The sequence below is a fragment of the Lathyrus oleraceus genome, chromosome 6 (genome assembly GCF_024323335.1).
Source record: "Lathyrus oleraceus cultivar Zhongwan6 chromosome 6, CAAS_Psat_ZW6_1.0, whole genome shotgun sequence".
Lineage (NCBI taxonomy): Eukaryota > Viridiplantae > Streptophyta > Magnoliopsida > Fabales > Fabaceae > Lathyrus > Lathyrus oleraceus.
This window is the reverse complement of record NC_066584.1, coordinates 115,615,110-115,633,860: the sequence shown is the minus strand read 5'-3', so window position 1 is coordinate 115,633,860 and position 18,751 is coordinate 115,615,110. Positions and strand designations below refer to the sequence as shown.

The 18,751-nt window shown below is 37.1% G+C and overlaps 2 protein-coding genes across 2 annotated transcripts in view; one reads left to right on the top strand and one right to left on the bottom strand.

Moving 5' to 3' along the window:
• Window positions 1-720: 720 nt before the first annotated feature.
• Window positions 721-3,406, bottom strand: LOC127096823 (ACT domain-containing protein ACR10). The gene is made up of 6 exons (XM_051035361.1): window positions 2,930-3,406; window positions 2,458-2,676; window positions 2,001-2,106; window positions 1,563-1,899; window positions 1,179-1,463; window positions 721-1,071 (listed from the first exon to the last, which is right to left on the bottom strand). Exons 1-6 carry the CDS (start codon window positions 3,081-3,083, stop codon window positions 934-936), a joined length of 1,239 nt encoding a protein of 412 aa, XP_050891318.1. The 5' UTR covers window positions 3,084-3,406; the 3' UTR covers window positions 721-933.
• Window positions 3,407-6,000: 2,594 nt separating this feature from the next.
• The window catches only part of LOC127094313 (DEAD-box ATP-dependent RNA helicase 31), a 39,770-nt gene continuing 27,019 nt past the window's right edge, over window positions 6,001-18,751 (top strand). Inside the window, exons 1-2 of the mRNA XM_051033164.1 lie at window positions 6,001-6,103; window positions 6,220-6,296. Of these exons, the coding sequence (XP_050889121.1) occupies window positions 6,001-6,103; window positions 6,220-6,296 (180 nt within the window). The remainder of the gene's footprint in view (window positions 6,104-6,219; window positions 6,297-18,751) is intronic.

The following is an 18,751-nucleotide window of genomic DNA, read 5'->3' as shown; positions in this document are numbered from 1 at the left end:
CAGAAGTTTTCGGAAAAAATGCATATGAAAGTACCAAGAAATATGAAATTTCTGGAAAAATATATTTATAAATACTGGAATTTCTGAAATTCCCGATACAAATTCAAACGATTTTTACAGAAATTTTGAATATCCGAAAAAATACTTACTGATTTTAGAATTTCCGAGAGAAAATTTGGAATTTCCGGTATCACTCTGGATTTTTCAAATTTGCGCATCATTAAGTTTGAGGGGTATCATATACAATTGGGTAGCAAGTTAAATGCTCGTAAACTTTCCATATTCTTGCTTTAAGTCCAAGGTTAAAGCCCACTCCATGATCCATGTCTCAGAGTTAGACATGAAATTTATTTAATGGTATTGGCGTTCTCCAGGTACGAATGTAGTTGAAGAGTAATATAAAATACGATCCTAATTATGTTACTATATCAAAATTTTCTCATCAATAACTTAATCTTTTATTAAATAGTGTATTATGTGTCAATGCAGAAGGGACAGACACACATTAAAGAGTAGCTCTTGTTTACTGGACGACACAAATTAGAGAGGACTGACCTTAAAATCTTGATTCAATCTTTAAAAAAATGTGGGTAAAACGGACATGTCCGACTGACCGGTCCCATTTTACTCTTCTTTAACAGAAACACTTTTTCTCTCATGTTTGGGATTGTATTTAACGCAATCTTATTAATAAAACATAAGATTAATCAGAATATTAACTACTTCACAATATTTACTTCATTTTCATTGACTTGCAACTACCTTCTAATTTATATACATTAAGTTAGCATTACAAAAGACATAAAACATATCATTTGCATACATTATATTTCACAATTACTTCTAATAAACTTTATGATATCATTGTTATATGTACATAGACAGAGGTTCATTCACAAGGTGGAAAATGTCATAACAACAACCATGCATTGATCACTCCCAACCCATCAACATCTTCCAAACTCCCTCCTCAATCATGTTTCTTGGAACAGACAATCCCTCCCCTTCGTCGAGCAAGATTCTATAAACTTCCCACTCGCGGTCTCCGATCACGTGTCTCCCAATTTCAGCCTGTTGAAACAATTCATCGGAATATTAACATAATGGCTGCAAAGATGCAAATTTAAAGGACTAAATGATTTGACCTTTACAATTTTTGATAACAGATCAGTAATTACCGAAAAGATGCAAATTTCAAGCATTTTGAGAGCAAGAGTAATATCATAAAAAACTAGAGGCCGTCCTTCGCCAGACAACTCGACAGGGTTTGCAACCAGAAGCTCAGTATCAGGGCCTCTGCTCACAACAGCTACTCTTAGTGGACGATATAGTTCCGTTCTAAGGCGTGACAGCAAAGAACTCTGCTTGTTAGGGTCAACTATTTTTTTTCCATCTGCTTGCATGATGAACAAGTCCATGTCACATTTTCGTCGAGGTTTTGTAATGAAACGCCCGAACGAAATCTGATTAAGCGACAAATTGCGTTGGCACATATTCGATTAATAATAGCATAAGATTAGCATAAAACAATATTTATTCATGATGATTTTGAATTCACATACCTTAATGTTGTAGTCCTTAAGAGTTCTCATTATATCGTAAAGAAGACCTTTGTGGTCTTGGCACGTAATTTGGACAAGGGAATGAGCTGGACTAAGCGTGTTGTCCACCGTGATTGAAGCATAATCTGATCGGAGAGTTCCACTTCGAACGGACTCAGGCAATTCCAAATTATAATCGTTTTCAGTGATGGCAGCTGGAAGGAATGAAGATGCCTGCGAACAAGCAGAAATTTCCGGGCCAACCAATTCGATTTCCATAGTAAGTACGGAATCCTCCAAGACACCTTTTATCTGTTCGATCGTATCATCCTTTCTTGTCTTTGTATGTAAAAGATCTCTGTTATTATACATTCATCAAAAGTGCATTAGGTAATACGATGAAGAAGTTTCGGTAGAACGAACTAGCATTATAGAGTAGCAAATGGAATATGTAAAAACCTGGGATCTATGATAAAAAACAGATCCAAGACTTTGCCATCAGGGGTAGTGGAAACCTTAACTTTGATAATAGAAAGCTCTAGCTCACAAAGAACCGCAGTAACATCTGCCACGGATATAAAAACATTCGGTTATTTTGTTCTGTCCACCGATTCCACACAAAATCGTTGTCACAAAGTAAAAGACAATCTTATAAAAATAAGATATGGCATAATAACATAGCTCCAAATTGGAATGCATTCAAGAATACGACATCAAATTTGATTCCAGAGGTGTAGAATTGATTTTGAGAAGTTAGAATGCTCTTCGAGTAGAACTGATTTTTGCCTCCACAAATGAGTCCAATTTAAAGCACTTTTAACCAGAATCAATTCATTCAAAATCAATTTTTGTCGATTCAGAACCAACCACACGCACCGAAAGACTTGGATTTCTCAGTACAGTTTCGAAAAATTACCGTGTAATAGTCCTTTCCGATCATGACAGCAGAATTTCAAAAGGAAAACATCAGGAGGCTTAGTTGGCTGCAAATCAGAACAGTAATAAGAGATTCCAGAAGCTGAGAAACAAGAAGGACATGCTTCAACCATCCTCTTCTTCAACAAACTCCACCTTGTCTTCTGTTTCCCAACCACCCAGAAAACTATGTAGCACCATTTTCCATCAGTTGACACGTCTTCATCGCAACACAGAAAACAAAACAAAACAAAAAATTGTTATTCATTCTAAATCTCAAATTCAAGAAATTCATTTCAGGGTCAAGCAAACACAGAAACCAAAGCAAACCCATCTCAGAAATTCAGTAAACTCACATACCCATCTCTCAAATTCAAACGAAAATGAAAAATTCAGGATAAAAATTTGATTTTTAGAGGAATTCCCATCTCAAAAACTATGAAAATTTTGATTTTTAGTGTTAGTAAAGTTACCTCCTCTAACAATGTTTAGACCAAAGAAGAGTATGATACGACACAAGTCACAACCAAGACCGGTTTTGTCAGGGCAATTCACAGTAATCATAGTTGGGTCGCCTTCTTTTTCTGGTGGCCTGATAATCACTACGTCGTCGTATAGTATTCCCATAGTTTGTTGATTTGGTTTTGATTCAAGGGTAGTCAATATTTGAGAAGGAACCGTTTTTGAAGTTTGTGTTTTGTTACAACAGTGGTTCCTTCTTTAACTTTACAGGTTGCTGTTGTTGAATCTTGTCGAGAATTTGAGAGAGAGAGAGAGAGATGAGTAAGTAGTAAGTAGTGAAACTGGTGGTGGGGGTTGTTGTGGGTTGACTATGGTCCAATTTTATGGGCAGGTGTAAAGGTTTAAGGTTGAAGGATATTGTTACTAAGAGTGAATCATTTTAGTTTACAAGTTGATTCTCTCTCCTAAAAATAGAAGAGTCAAGAGAGTTATTCTCTAAAATAAAAGCATGTTTTTGCTTCAAGCAATACTATATTATTAAATAAAAACATTCATTTGACAAAAGATGTTGGTTTTATACATAAGTCTCTTTTTAAATTATAAAATATATTTATTGTTTCTTTTTTAAATATATTTTTAACTAATAATAATAGTGGTGTATTTTGGAGCATGGTTGTTAAATTTGCGGGTGGACTTATAAATTCGTATGAGTTTATGAGTTTAAGAATCAAAAGCGAGTAGAATCGCACATAAAATCGTTTTTAATAAACTAGAGTAAATTCGAATAGACTCGCACAAACTCGTATAGAATTGTGAGTCTATGGCGAGATTACGAGTCTGTTCTTTTTAAGAAATTTTGTTTTGAAAAAAAACTAAGAAAACAACCCAAATTTCCCATAACTTTTTATATGTTTTTTTTATTTGTTTAAGATAAGAACACAAATTTGTGTAAAGACTTGATTTATTTGTTTAAAAAATTTGAGTTGAATTATTATTTACTACAATTTGTAGGTTCATACAAGAAGAAGGTTGCATAAACAAATGGATAATTTTATTTATGTCAAATTGTAGTAGACATGACAACATAACCCGTACCTGTAGGTATCCATTCGAATCTGCCCCAGATTTGACGGGAAAAATCCGTTTTGACTAGGTTTGGGTTTGGGTTTGGGTTTTCTCCGATTACAAAATATGGGAACAAGTCGGGTAATGTGGCACCAGTACCCACCTTGAACCCGTCCCCGAATCCGCCTGATTTATTTTATTATGTTTATGATAATTTAGAATATTAAATATATGTCAATGTTTTGATATTGTGATTTGTATTTATTATTTAAAATATTTGAAATGCATGTAGAAATTTTTTGAGATTGTTTTATTTTATTATTTGTAATATAATTTTATTTTGAAAAAACTAAATATTTCTATTAACAAATTGATTTCACTAAATGGATGGTGGCGGGGATGGGGGGATACCTGAACCTAACCCCGACCCGTTTGGGATGTATTTGTGTTTTATTTCCCCATCTCCGTTGGGGATCGGGGCGGGGAACAAATATTGTTTGAGAATTCAGGTTTGCGTTTGGGGAAGGTAAAAATCGTCCCTGGTCTTCCCTGTTGTCATGCCTAATTTGAAGTTGAAAAGTAGAAAAAGAAAAAGAAAAAATGATGTTCTTTCCTTTGAAAATATTCATTCTAATGATGAATGAATAACTAAATATCCTAAGGAAGAAAATGTGCAAACTGAAGTTAGTGTTGAGCAAGATGATGTTAATGTTAACATTGTTAAGGAAACGGATGTTGTTGTTACTAATGTTGTGCAAAGTGGTAGTGGTGGCATTGTTGAATTAGGTGGAATTGGAACTTCAAGAAATTTAACTTTGGTTAACGATGAAGAAGGTGTTTAATCTGGAGTAGAGTTTGATGATGATAGTCAAGATACCATTGAAGATGATGGTGATGATATTGGTGGTGATGATTTCACTAGAGTTTGGATGTTTGAAGCCATTAGCATATGTGTTTTATTATTTATTTTTCTTTATGTAATAGCCAATTAATAAGGATATAGTACTTTAACTACATACCTTTCTATTTTGTTTGTTTTATTATAGTTTTTTTTGTTAAGAAGTGTGCTATAGAGTATGAATTTTTCCATGTCCAAAAAGTACATGATGTGTGTGTGTTCCCCCTATAAAGGCAGAGAGACTCAGAGATCCTAGTAGGTATATTACAAGTTTGGGATGAGGGATAACTCACAGTGGAGAGTAGTCATATACAGTGGTTTTTGAGGTTGTTCGAGGGACCAGCTCACGTGAGGTGATATGTCATATTGGTGGTCATCGCTGCTAGGTTGTAAGCAGACGGTTAGATTGAAGGTGTTAGGACTACTAGGAGTATAGTGCTATTTGAGTAGTAGTAAATGTGTATGACATGAGAACCTCTTTTATCCCCTTGTGGGATAGTGTATATATAGGGCTTCCCGAGGTCTAGGTTTTTTGTCCTCAAAACATGGTCTTAACCATTCCCCACTTAGTATGGAGCTTATTAACCGCCTATCTTCTCGGAGTCAATGAGGACTCTCTCTTACTTAACTCCCACGTTAGGTGGACCTCTTGGGCGACTCCTTATGATTCCGTCCGGGCGAGCCAATTGTTACGCGAGGGCACCTAGTCAAGGGCTTTTCCAAATATAACATTATATAGTCCCTCAAGCACGAGGACTTTCCTCTAAAGAGCGAAGTGTTTAAAACCACTCCCTTTTACGGAATGTACCTCTCGCCCTATCGACGATTCCTTTAACTGAGAACGACTTTACTCGGTGGCGTCTCTCATGCATAGGCGAGTACCTCAACCGAGGGCATCTGAGGCATCATGCAAGATCTTTGGTTATAATTATCACCTAATGAGCCAGTGTCCAGGTGTCCTTTGTTTAACTAAGGCATATTAACTCGAGACGTCAATCAATCATGCTACGAACTTGTTTTTTTTCATTTAACGTAATTAATGATGACATGCTCTTCGAAATTGCAAACGTTAATGACATGTGTCTGTAGCGTGCAAAGTTTATAAAACCCCGGGGGAAAATGGTGGTTGAGACATTGGCCTCAAAGTTACCAGGGGCTAAAGCTCAACGATTAGAGGAGGGGTCTCCTTTTATTGTTAGCCAGGTGACGGAGCCTGCCAGAGGTGAGAATATGATACCCTGGCGTACCAACGCTAGACCCGACCTCCTACGCTTCAAAGGTTCACACCCCCGTTTTTTCAAGGAGTTCCCTATTGAGTATTGAGCCCTTTGTTCACAGTTCTCCTCGATTATCATGAACATGAACGATACTTTTTTATTAAAGGTGTCGATACTTCAGGATGTAGAGCATGGAAGGTACGACAAGGATGATAGTGACTTAGAGGAGAGGCTCAAGGAGCAGACGAAGGCTTACAATGAGAGCCAATGATTTTTAAAGTCCCTCCAGCAAGATGGGGAGAAATGGGGAAAGAGGTTGGAAGATGCCCAAGCTAAGGCTAGAGAGATCTCCGCTGAGAAAAAATCTTTGTAGGACTCTTTGGATGCAGTTTGCCTTCACTAAAAAGGTTTGGAGAAAGAGGTATCAGACTTGAACGACAAAATAGTGTTAACCGTTGATGTTTACTTTAAGATGGCTAAGGATTAAGTCCTTTTTTTGTAACCTACTATAGACCTAAGTCCCCTAGATCCTTTCAAGATCATGAAGGGCAGGGCGATGGTGGATGATGAGGTAGCGACTTCTCCCGAACTTGAGTCTTTCCCTATTCACGAGGAAGGTGTGACCCAGTAGGGCAGTAAATCTGAGAGTCCCCAGTCGAAGCATGCCATTGAGAAGGACCCCCAAGGAGAATTATGTTTTCCCTATGTGGCTTTTGTCTTTTTTTTGTATTTCTTTTGGCCCCTGTAGCGGTAAATTCACGATCATCAAGCTATGGATAAGCAAGACATCAAATAACAAGAGTCGCCACCGCGCTTTTATTGTTTCCAAGGGAAAAGGGAAAAGTACGAACAAAACCCACAAATAAAAAGTTTTCAAATCAAAACTAATAAAATGGCAGAGATTACAGGTAAGGGGGTTGGTTACATAGAGGGAAGGTGTTAGCACCCAAAGTGTCCTAGGTACTCCTAGGGAGCCCTTTCTTGTGTGCATATGTATTTTGTATAAAGTGATGTTTACAAACAAATAGAATGGGAGGATGAGAAAAGAATTCATTAATTATATTTTTGTGTTTGACAAGACCTTCGAACTTGTGCCTACGTACCAACATAAAAATGAGGGATCAAAACCTCGTAGTTCGTGATACAAATTTCAAAGTGGATGCATTGCTTTTAATCAAAAATTAAGTTTGAAAGGCACAAGGGGCTAGAAAATGGTTTGAATGAGTTATCTCTTTTTGACTTTTGAAAATTTTAAGTCAAGTATAGTTAAGTTTATTTACAAGTTTGATTTAAGAAAAGAAGTTTGAAAATGCAATGGTATAAGGCCAAAGTTTCTAATTTGCAAAGGGTCTAAGTTAAAAAAAAGACAAGCACAAACAAAGAAGTTTTTTTCAAAAAGGAGGGAGAGATTTGAAATTAAAGAAGTGGGGAGGAGATGAAGAGACTAATCCTAAGCATAAATTTAAAAGTTAAGAGTTGAAAAGATCTGACCAATGGGCTGCAATCCAATAGACAAGAATGTCATATAGAAACCCCAAATTCCCTTGGATATTAGAATCAAGCAACAAACAATGTATACAATATTAACTTGAAGAGCAAGGCATCAAATAAAGATAGCCACATCCAAACTTTAGCCACTTCATGATCTTCTTCAAATTTGCCCATGTAACAGATGAATGCCACATGTCACAGGTTCAAAATAACAGCTTCACCATGATCATGTTGTAGATGAACTCAGATGGATCTTCAATGATGTATCAGATGAAGTTTCAAATTGCAAGCATTTGGTTACATGAAATTTGGCATTGGCCAAGTCCTTTTGCATAGGGATGTTGTCTAAATTCTAAGTCCAATTGCCCAAGATCAAACCAACAGTCCACACAATAGTTTTTTAGGGTTTTTGTTTCTTATTATGTATATTAATGGTCAAAGACCACACAAACAAACAAAATATACACAAACAAGATATATCACACAATATGGTCCAAATGGACAAAGTGAAAAGGCATTAATATAAACAGTTACGATGGAATGAATAATGGAAAATGAATAGAGCTTAAAGATAAAGTGCATTGAAAGTAAAAGACTTGAAATTAAATGTTAGTTGTTAATGAATTAGAAATTAGTATTGTTTTTGATTTTTCTTTTCATTTTAAGTCATTCTTTGGAGAACACTCAACCCACTTATCACAAGCATGAATCCTTGAACCAAGACATCTTCCAAAGGAAGTAAAAAATGCCAAGTTTCCACATAATACCATGAAAGAGGGGAAACTTACAATCTCTCTAACTAGAATGCTATGCCTTTTTTGTGTCAAAAATTTAGCGTTGTGTTAAGCAATCGTAATTGGACTTATGTAGAAGTCACAACTATTTAAGGCCGGGCAATAGAATTTTGGTGTTAATGCATGTTAGAGACATAGTATAATGGACTATGCTCATGAAACATACCACACACAAAACGAATATGCAAAAGAGGTGACCTAATCTCATCCATACTTATGTTGATTTTCCAATCAACTAGCCTTAGGATCTTGAGACATCATAGGCCAAATGAAATGGATGCATAAAGAAGGGGAATTAGATGAAGAGGGAGGGGAATAGATCAAAACTCAAATTGGACAAAGGAGGACTTTTACCAAATTAAGATCATTTATTCATTTTGGGAGATGGAATGTACATTCCATCAATCCCCTAAATTCAATGATCTTAACCTAACAAAGTCAAATCAACCTTGATCAAGGCCCAACAACACAAGTCAAACTTATACAAACAACCAAAATGGCTCAACACAATTATTTGGCATTTATTCAATTTAAAAATATTAAAAATAATGCATTAAATTAAATATGGTTTGTCAAATTCCTAAAATCTCATCAAAACACCAAAGAAATGGCCATGAGATTTTTCATAGGTCAAACAAGGTCAAAGGACCTTGGAGAAAAATTTTCAGAATTTTTGGAAACTTAAAAGTATTTTTAAACAATTAAAAATATTCACAAAATCAATTAAATCATGAAAAATATTAATAATGATCCAAAAAATAATTTTAATTCAAAATATGAAAGAGGAATTTATTTAATTTTTTTTGGTGAAACTCTCATATTTTTTGGATCAATATTAAAATTAATATGAATTAATGAAAATCAAATGAAAATAAAAAAAAACGTGGACCACTTGATCTCCCTCATTATTTGAGGTGGCAGATCAAATGGACATGAGCGCGCGTTCCACCATACACCTGGTCAACTGTTTCACACGTGTGGTAATTACTTTGGGTGCTCAGGATTAAAACATTTCAAATGAGATCAGTGGCTCAGAACCTATCCAGCATACCACCGGCGCTGGACCTCCGGTCACCTTCTCAGACGAGGTTCACCAGACTGGTTCACTCATCACCAACACTAAAATGAAAAAAGAGGACATGATCTGAAAGAAAAAATGGCGTAGAGCACGAATTTGACCTCAATTTCAACTAACTCCAAATATATAGAAAGATATGAGGAGTTGAATTTTGAGGTGTGTCAACTGAGTTGCTTCGATTTGACATCAAAGCAACTCAATCTTCTTGCCTACATTGGTAGGACTTCAGACAACCAAAGATCCAAGAGAATTGATGAGAATTGAGTGAGAATCAAAGAGAAGAAGATTTCTGAAAATTACCTTTAATGCTGTGCAGAAATGGATCTTGCTTGCTTCAAACTTGACTTGATCACACTCGAGGAGCTTGCAGAAGTGGTTTGGCAATGGTACAAAGCTTTGGATCCTGGAGTTTTTGAATCTCCAAACAGTGAGATTCAAACTCAATTTTCAAGTTGAAAATTATCAGGTTTTCCTTTGAATTGTGAGGGTTTCAATTGGGGGAAAAGCTGGCGCGCAAGGTCTGTTTGAAATGAGCTCAGAGGCCTTGTATTTATAGCATTTGGGATTGATAATTGCGCACTTGAAAAATTGCTAAAAATGGCAAGGGTGATCCACAAGCTTGCATGGGCGTGTACAAGCCCATGAAGCAATCCATTATGATCTAATTGCAACTGTACTGAAGTTCAAATCATGCTTGAATGGCAAGGCAAAGTGAAATGTAGTTTTGGACATTTGATTTTATCCAATGATGCAAACCTGTTAAGACCATGTGCAGCTCTAGCAAACCTCATCCAAAGTGCATGAAATAGGGTTCTTTGGAAATCTTAGATCAAGGGGAACAACTTTGATGTTGGATACTTTTCCAATTGAAACTTGGATCATGGTGAATTTTGAGGTGGAAGTTTGGAAATTTCAACATGTTGAAATTTTTTCTAAGTGTTAAGTCATATATCTCAATATTCAACCTTACTTAACTTTTTATGTGAGCTCCAAATGAGAAACGTGTCTTCATAAAAGTTGTAGCTATTTCAAAGACCTTAAAAATGGTCACCAATTTCATGTTATTTGGATTTATAATGATAGAGTTATGCATTTTTGAAGTTGAGGAAAATCACTTGTTCAATGGTATAGGTCAAAAATGACCTATAATGTATCCTCATATCACATGCTCATAAAAGTTGATTTAGCTCTCACTACAAACATCAAAGTCGAAGTAGACATATTGAATTTAATTGTGAAACTTATAAATCTTTCATATCATAAAAATTGAGCAAGTTATGGTCTTGGGAAGTTGACTTTCAAATTAGGGTTTAGACAAAATGACCTATAATGTTTCAACATAGACAATGATTTTACAAGCAAAACTAGCTCTAGGTCTTAACATGAAAGTTGTTTGAAATGTCATTTAGAGTAACCTTTCTCTTGAAATAATTTTCATATGGTGAAAATTGTAGGAGATAGGGTCTAGGGAGACCCAGTTTTGATCAGATGAATTCATCTGGCCAACCACCATCAACCAACTTGCTAACCTTCAATTCTCTTGACTTTCTAGGCTCATGGTAGATCATATATGCATAAGATGATGAATTTTAAAGTGTCCCTTGAGAAACTTTATCAATTGGTGAGATATCTTGTTGAAGAAGTTACTCAAGATACCTAGACAAACTAGGGTTTCCAAGGCAAACTACCTCCAAACTCTTGAAGAATACTTGATCAAAGTAACATATGAAGATCATGGGGACTCATATATGATACTTTGATACATTGTGTCTCAATCCTTGGTTCTACTTTTAGCCATGAGGGTCTTAAACCCTAGATATGAACTTGATAGGTCAATGATGATCATGCCCTACCTACAAAAGAGTTAGGCAAATGCAAAGACATATTTTTGGTATTTTGGTTAGAAAAATGATAATATACAAGTATGATACAATCACATAGTGCTTGGTAATCTCTCCCAAAACAAACCCAATGAAAGAAGGGTAAGGAGAATGCCAAGGTGTGATCCCAATGCTAATCATATGATGAAATTGCATGAGGGATCTTAGGGTCAAAATTAGGGTCTTACAACTGCCCCTATTTAAGGACATTCTAACTGAGGAGGTGAAGGTTAAAATCTTCATATCGACCCAGTATAATGGGATTAAATAACAACATAGAAACAAATTTTGGTCCCTAAGAGACCTCATGATGCATATGATATGAATGTAAAACCGAATTTTCTGTGGGGAAAATGTTGCCACAAAGGAAAAGAAATCAGAGAGACTGAATATCTGCAAGAGCATAATACATTCCATAAGGAAAAGCTCACTGGGGAGACAGAGACTCTGAGGGGGAAAAAGGATTATGCGTAGGCTAGGCTACGACTTAAAATTGTTGGGGGACCAGAGAGATTTCATAAAAAATGGAAAGACTCAATCAAGGAAATAAAACATCTGCAGGGGATTCGAGTAACTCAGGGTAAAGCTGAAGTACTTGAATCATTGCAGGAAAAATGATTTCACTAAGGAAATGCACACTCAACTCAATTGGAGAAGAAATAAACTTCAACACAGGAGGAGCAGAAATCTATTATCCACTACCTGTTACTGGGTAAGGAGATAATAGAGATTTAATAGAGAGGACATCAGTCATCGGTTAGGATGAACATATCAAGGATGACTCACTGAGAACCACCAGGAGGGAGTATTCATTATCGGTTACTGGGTAAGAATAACCTTGCCAGGGAAAACTACATAAAATAGGATTTACAACTACCAGTTACTGGGCAGAAGACCAAATATGAGAATACCCGTCACCGATTAGGGTGAACATATCAAGGATAGACTCAGAAGGGAAGAAAATCCATCATCGATTAAGATGAACATATCAAGGATAGACTTTCCTGGGATGTCAATGAGGATATCCGTCATCGGTTAAGATGAACATAACAAGGATAAACCAACTGAGCAAAAGTAGGAATTACATCTATCGAATGCTGGATAGAATACCATCAAAGAGAAAATCCGTCACCGGTTAGGATGAACATATCAAGGATAGACTCTGTTGAGGAGTAAAATAGGAATTACATCTATTAGTTACTGGATAGAATACCACAAAGAGAAAATCTCACTGGTTAGGATGAACATATCAAGGATAGACTCTGCAAAGGGGAAAGAAAAACAGGATTTACAACTACCGGTTACCGGGTAGAAGACCGCAAAGAGATGGAAATCCGTCATCGGTTAGGATGAACATATCAAGGATTAGCTCTCTGGGGAACAAAATAGGGATTACAACTACCTTTTTACTGGGTAGAATACCAAGGATGAGAGTATCCGTCATCGGTTAGGATGAACATATCAAGGATAAGCTCAGACAGGGGAAGAAAATATCCGTCATCGGTTAGGATGAACATATCAAGGATATTCTTTCGGGAAAATAATGAATCCACCGGGGACTCTACTGATGGGGGAAACAGGGGTACCTTTGCCGGGTATTGGGCAAGAAGTAACAAACTGCAAACTAAGAAGAATATTACCAGTTACTGGGTAATAAACTCTTAGGGGACCCAAAGCATCTACCTAGGTAAGAACTAGAAAGAAACGGTCAATCAAGAGTCAACCCAATGAGGATATAACTCAAGGGGAGTTATTCCATCCAGATAATCCACTAGGGAGGAAACTAAAACAAAAATCCTCCACGAGGAAATAACTCAGTGGGGAAAGGAGAAAGGTTAAAGTCTTTCTGCTTAAGGGGCCGACACTCTATAATTGAAGGAGGACAGACGCCAGATTTGTATAGGGATAAAGTATCGCCATAACAGAGAATAAGAGTATCAAACAATGAATCAACCAATATGATGATATAATTATGCAATTATGAAATTATATGAGTGTATACGTATATGTATATGTATGTATGATGATTATACTGACAAAACGATCGCAAAGGATACAAAGGTGTCGCAAAAATTTGAATCATTGATACAACCCTCGGTCAATCCATAAAAGAGGGGAACAACTGCCAAAGCAAAGAGACCAATATCCCAAAGGCTCGACCCTAGCTGGGGAAGGACGAAATCTGTTGAGGAAAGGAAACATTATCGAATCTGCAGGAAATTCTAGATCAATACCATATCAAATGGGGTACAACCGTACAGAGGATAAACGCAAATAGCTGCTTAGAAACCAGGAGGAAACTCAGACTAGGGATCGGGCTGGATGGCGACTAGTGGAGAAACCAACACAATCTACTAAGGAAACCAATCTTACTTTACTGGAGATTAAAACCAACATCAACCATGCTGAGGAATACACAAACTCCATTGGGGAACGAATCAACCAACTCGGTTGGGGAATAACTGAAGGGTTAACTGCTCGGGGGAACCATTAATGCTCCACACTTAGGACTTGTTGTTTTCGAAATACTGTTGATATTTCTTTTTAATTGCTTTAAAATTCTTGCTTTTATATATTTAAGAAAATGATTTTGATTAAAAAATTTAAATTAAAAAATGATCATAATAAAATTTAAAACTATTTGGCTGAAGTAAATAAGAGTGGAACAATTGGATAAAAGCTCAACTTTATTTAATAGAATGGTAGTCTGTAAATGACAAGACTCCATAGATCTTTACAAAGTTGAAAATGGTAATTTACATGGAAAATGGTTACATTGAATACAATTGACCATTAATCCTTCTACCAACTCTTGATATCTTCTGTGCCTTTAGCCGCTATTGGGGATGATGAATTGACGTCAACCCTTGTGCTCAACAAAGTTTCTCCAAAAATTGAAGATCAGCAGAATGCAGTTACTTGCCATAATCCCTAAATTTTGCATAAGTTTCCCCAGGGTGAGGTACTCAACTTATCGGGAGAATTCTTTCTATTTTATGTCTCTAATTTTTGCCTGGATCGCCCTTTCAGGTTTTCAATCCACCGAGACGCTCATTTTTGCCTAAGTCGCCCTTTCGGGTTTTCAACTTAGCGAGCTGTTCTTTTATTTTTAGGCGAAGTATTTCTTGACTGCATCTGCGTTCACAGGACGAGTGAACTCTTCACCATCCATAGTTGTAAGAATCAAAGCGCCACCTAAAAAGGCTCTCTTAACAACATATGGGCCTTCATAATTAGGAGTCCATTTTCCCCTAGAATCTGGTTTAAACGATATAATCTTTTTGAGCACAAGGTCACCTTCCCTGAATACCCGAGGTCTGACCTTCTTATCAAAAGCTTTCTTCATCCTTCACTGATATAACTGACCATGGCATATGGCAGTTAATCTATTCTCTTCAATTAAATTCAACTAATTAAACCTGGTTTGACACCATTCAGCCTCAATCAACTTGGTTTCCATGAGCACACGTAATGATGGAATCTCAACCTCTACGGGGAGCAATGCTTCCATACCATATACAAGAGAGAAAGGGGTTGCCCCTGTTGAAGTGCGGATGGATGTACGATACTCGTGCAAAGAAAATGGGAGCATCTCATGCCAATCCTTATACGTCACAACCATCTTCTGAATAATCTTCTTGATGTTCTTATTTGCAGCTTCAACAACCCATTCATTTTGGATCTGTAGGGAGAAGAATTATGATGTGCAATCTTGAAGTCTTTACAAAGAGCTTCCACCATATTATTATTCAAGTTCGATCCATTATCAGTAATGATCTTAATTGGCGCACCATAACGACATATGATCTGATTCTTGATAAACCTTACAATAATTTGCTTGGTCACATTCGCATATGATATCGCTTCAACCCATTTTGTGAAGTAGTCAATTGCCACCAAAAAGAAACGATGTCCATTCGAAGCTTTAGGCTCAATCATGCCAATGATATCAATTCCCCACATAGAGAAGGGCCATGGGGAGGAAATAACATTCAACAGTGTCAGAGGAACATGAATCTTGTCCGCATAAATTTGACACTTGTGGCATTTCTTCACAAACTTGCAACAGTCAGATTCCATTGTCATCCAATAGTAACCCGCTCGCAACATCTTCTTTGCCATTGCATGTCCATTGGAATGAGTACCAGAGGAACCTTCATGGACTTCAGTCATCAACAGGTATGCTTCATGTCTATCCACGCATCTGAGTAAAACCATATCGAAGTTTCTCTTGTACAATACCTCTCCATTAAGATAGAAATTTCCGGCTAATCTCCTCAAAGTCTTCTTATCTTTCACAGATGCCCCAGACGGGTAAATCTGACTTTGGAGGAAACACTTGATGTCATAATACCACGACTTTTCATCTTTGATTTCTTCAACGGCAAACACATGAGCTGGCCTATCAATATGCATCACAGTCAAATTAGGAACTTCATTCCAATACTTCACTACAATCATTGATGCCAATGTTGCAAGAGCATCTGCCATCCGGTTCTCATCTCGAGGGATATGATGAAATTCAACCTTAGTAAAGAAAGTTGAAATCCTCCTCGCATAATCTCTATATGGTATCAAACCCGGTTGATTCATCTCCCATTCACCTTTGATTTGATTCACAACCAAAGCTGAATCTCCATAGACATCTAAATGCTTGATTCTGAGATCAATGGCCTCTTCGAGCCCCATAATGCAAGCTTCGCATTCTGCCATGTTGTTTGTACACTTGAAAGTCAATCTAGCTGTAAAGGGAAAATGCGTGCCTTGAGGAGTAATAATCACTGCCCCAATGCCATTACCATATTGATTAACAGCTCCATCAAATACCATGCCCCAACGGGAACCAAGTTCTGGCCCTTCTTCAAGCAATGGTTCTTCACAGTCTTTCATTTTCAAGTACAAGATCTCTTCATCAGGAAAGTCATACTGCATTGACTGATAATCTTCAGTTGGTTGGTGAGCCAAATGGTCAGCCAAGATACTACCTTTGATCGCTTTCTGAGATCGGTATTCGATATTATACTCTGATAATAACATCTGCCAACGGAAAATCCTCCTAGTTAAAGCAGGCTTCTCAAATATATACTTGATTGGATCCATTTTGGATATCAACCAAGTGGTATGATTCAACATATACTGACACAGACGCTTAGCAGCCCAAGCCAATGCGTAACAAGTCTTCTCTAGCCTAGAATACCGAGTCTCACAGTCGGTGAACTTCTTACTGAGGTAGTAAATTGCAAATTCTTTCTTTCCAGTTTCATCTTACTTACCAAGAACACAACCCATACTATCTTCAAGCACAGTCAAATACATGATCAACGGTCTTCCTTCAACAGGTGGAGACAAAATTAGAGGTTCAAGCAGATATTCTTTGATACTGTCAAAAGCTTTCTAGGAATCTTCGGTCCAATCACAAGATTGATCTTTCCGAAGAAGCTTGAATATAGGGGCACATGTGGCAGTCATGTGTGAAATGAATCTTGAGATATAATTCAAGCGGCCGAGAAAACCTCTGACTTGCTTCTCAGTTTTGGGCGCAAGCATCTCTTTGAAGGTGAGAAAAACAAGAAAGGGGGGTTTGAATTGTTTTGGAAAATAAGCGCTTTTGCAAAATAAAATCACACATGATTTTATACTGGTTCGCTTATAACACAAAGCTACTCCAGTCCACCCGGCCAAGGTGATTTCGCCTTCAACAAGGACTTAATCCACTAATCTTGAAAGATTATTACAACTAACGTCTAAGAGAAAGATCTCTTAGTCCTCTCAAGTATACAGACTGCGCAGAGTCACTTGAGGAATAAAAATCAATTTAGGTAAAACAGAATTTGTAATCTAGAATGCTTCTAGGCTAAAGCAAATATTACAGAATTTGAGCAAGTAAGAAGTTTCACGTTATGAGCAAAAGCTCGTGAAAGATTTAAGAGAGAGAGTAGAGTATTTCTGTGCGTTCAGGTGTGTCTCTCAATGAGGTTTGCCGTCCTTTATATAGAGGTGAAAGGACCGTTGTAGTGATGGCAGATATTTTGTCTTGATGAGATTTTAATGCCATAACTTCTGTTGTTTCTTGCCAAAACAAGTTTGTCTCCCTGAATAACTTCTTTCCAAATATGGTTTCTTTCCCTTTGAAGTTGAAGTTGCCGTTACTCTGGATAAGGAAATTCTTCGTCAGAGTCTGAATTACCCTATTAATATGAGATCTGAGAAATGACATTAGAGTTTCTGATAGTCTTGGTCTTTTTAGATCATCAGTGTTGACTTCAGAGGAAGTTGAGAGCTTCTGGTGTTCTGATATGCTGTTGCTCAGAGTCAGAACTTCTGGGGCGTGCTTCTTCTTCAGATGCTTCTGATATTCTGATGTGTTGTTTTGCTCGGAGTCAGAACTTCTAGGGAGCGTTTCCACTTCAGATGCTTCTGATATTCTGGTACTTTGTATCTGATTTTATTCTATATCTGATAAAGCGATCATATTCCTTTGTTCTTGTTCAAAGTCCTGCACACTTAGAAACTTTTCGTTAGAGTGCCAATTTTGGTTTCATCCTTTGTTATCATCAAAATCCTGGAGTCTGTTGTAGAACTATTTTTGTTCTTACAATCTCCCCATTTTTGATGATGACAAAACAAACTTAAATGACAGATGAAACATTCAGATATAAGAGTTTATCAGATCAAATAGAAGTGAGCTCCCCCTGAGATAAGCTAGGGAGTTCAGAAGTTCTTACCAGAGCTTCCAAGCAATGAAGTTTTCTAGATACCTTTCTGCATCTTTCTAAGTCAAAGAGTGTTAGATGGATTTTAATTGAATAGTATGTTTGCAGAGTGCTTGAGGATTTAGACAATTTTTCATCAGAGCTGTTTGATTTCTCCCCCTTTTTGTCAGAATCAAAAAGACTTAAAAAAAATAATAAGCAGGAAAAAAAATATATATATATCCAGATAAGAGCAAAAACATCAGAGACAAAAACAAGCAAAGCATCAAGCAAGAAAAAAAATCCTAAGTGCCTAAGGGTTGGGAGGAGGAGGCATTCTCTGAAGCAGTTGAGTCAGCAGATTCTGGATGTTGGCGTTGACTGTGTCCTGTTGATCCAATCTGGCTCGGACTTCCTTCTGCTCTTTCTGAAGCTCCTCAAGGGTCTTGAGAACCAGAGGGGCAAAAGTAGAGGACTCCCCCTGAGTCAGAGCATTTTGTTCTTCAACGGCTTTAGCTTCAGCTTCAGCAGCAGCTTTTGCTTCAGCTTCAGCAGCAGCGACATCAGCTAGGGCTTTGGCTTCAGCTTCCCTTACCCTTTGAAGTTCTTCTTGTCTTGCTCTTTCTTCTGCTTCCCTTCTGGCTTCTTCCTCAACTTCTCTGGCTAAGCGCTCCTGTAGTCTTGCCTCAGCGTCTCTGATAAAGTCGTTTCTGACTTG

What these genes read in the sequence shown, in the direction of transcription:
- LOC127096823 (XM_051035361.1), bottom strand. Translation starts at nt 3,083, where the DNA reads ATGGGAATACTATACGACGACGTAGTGATTATCAGGCCACCAGAAAAA. An exon ending in TCGGAAAGGACTATTACACG is followed by an intron (nt 2,107 to 2,457) that starts GTAATTTTTCGA and finishes TATCCGTGGCAG; the next exon opens with ATGTTACTGCGGTTCTTTGT. An exon ending in TTGAAATTTGCATCTTTTCG is followed by an intron (nt 1,072 to 1,178) that starts GTAATTACTGAT and finishes TTGTTTCAACAG; the next exon opens with GCTGAAATTGGGAGACACGT.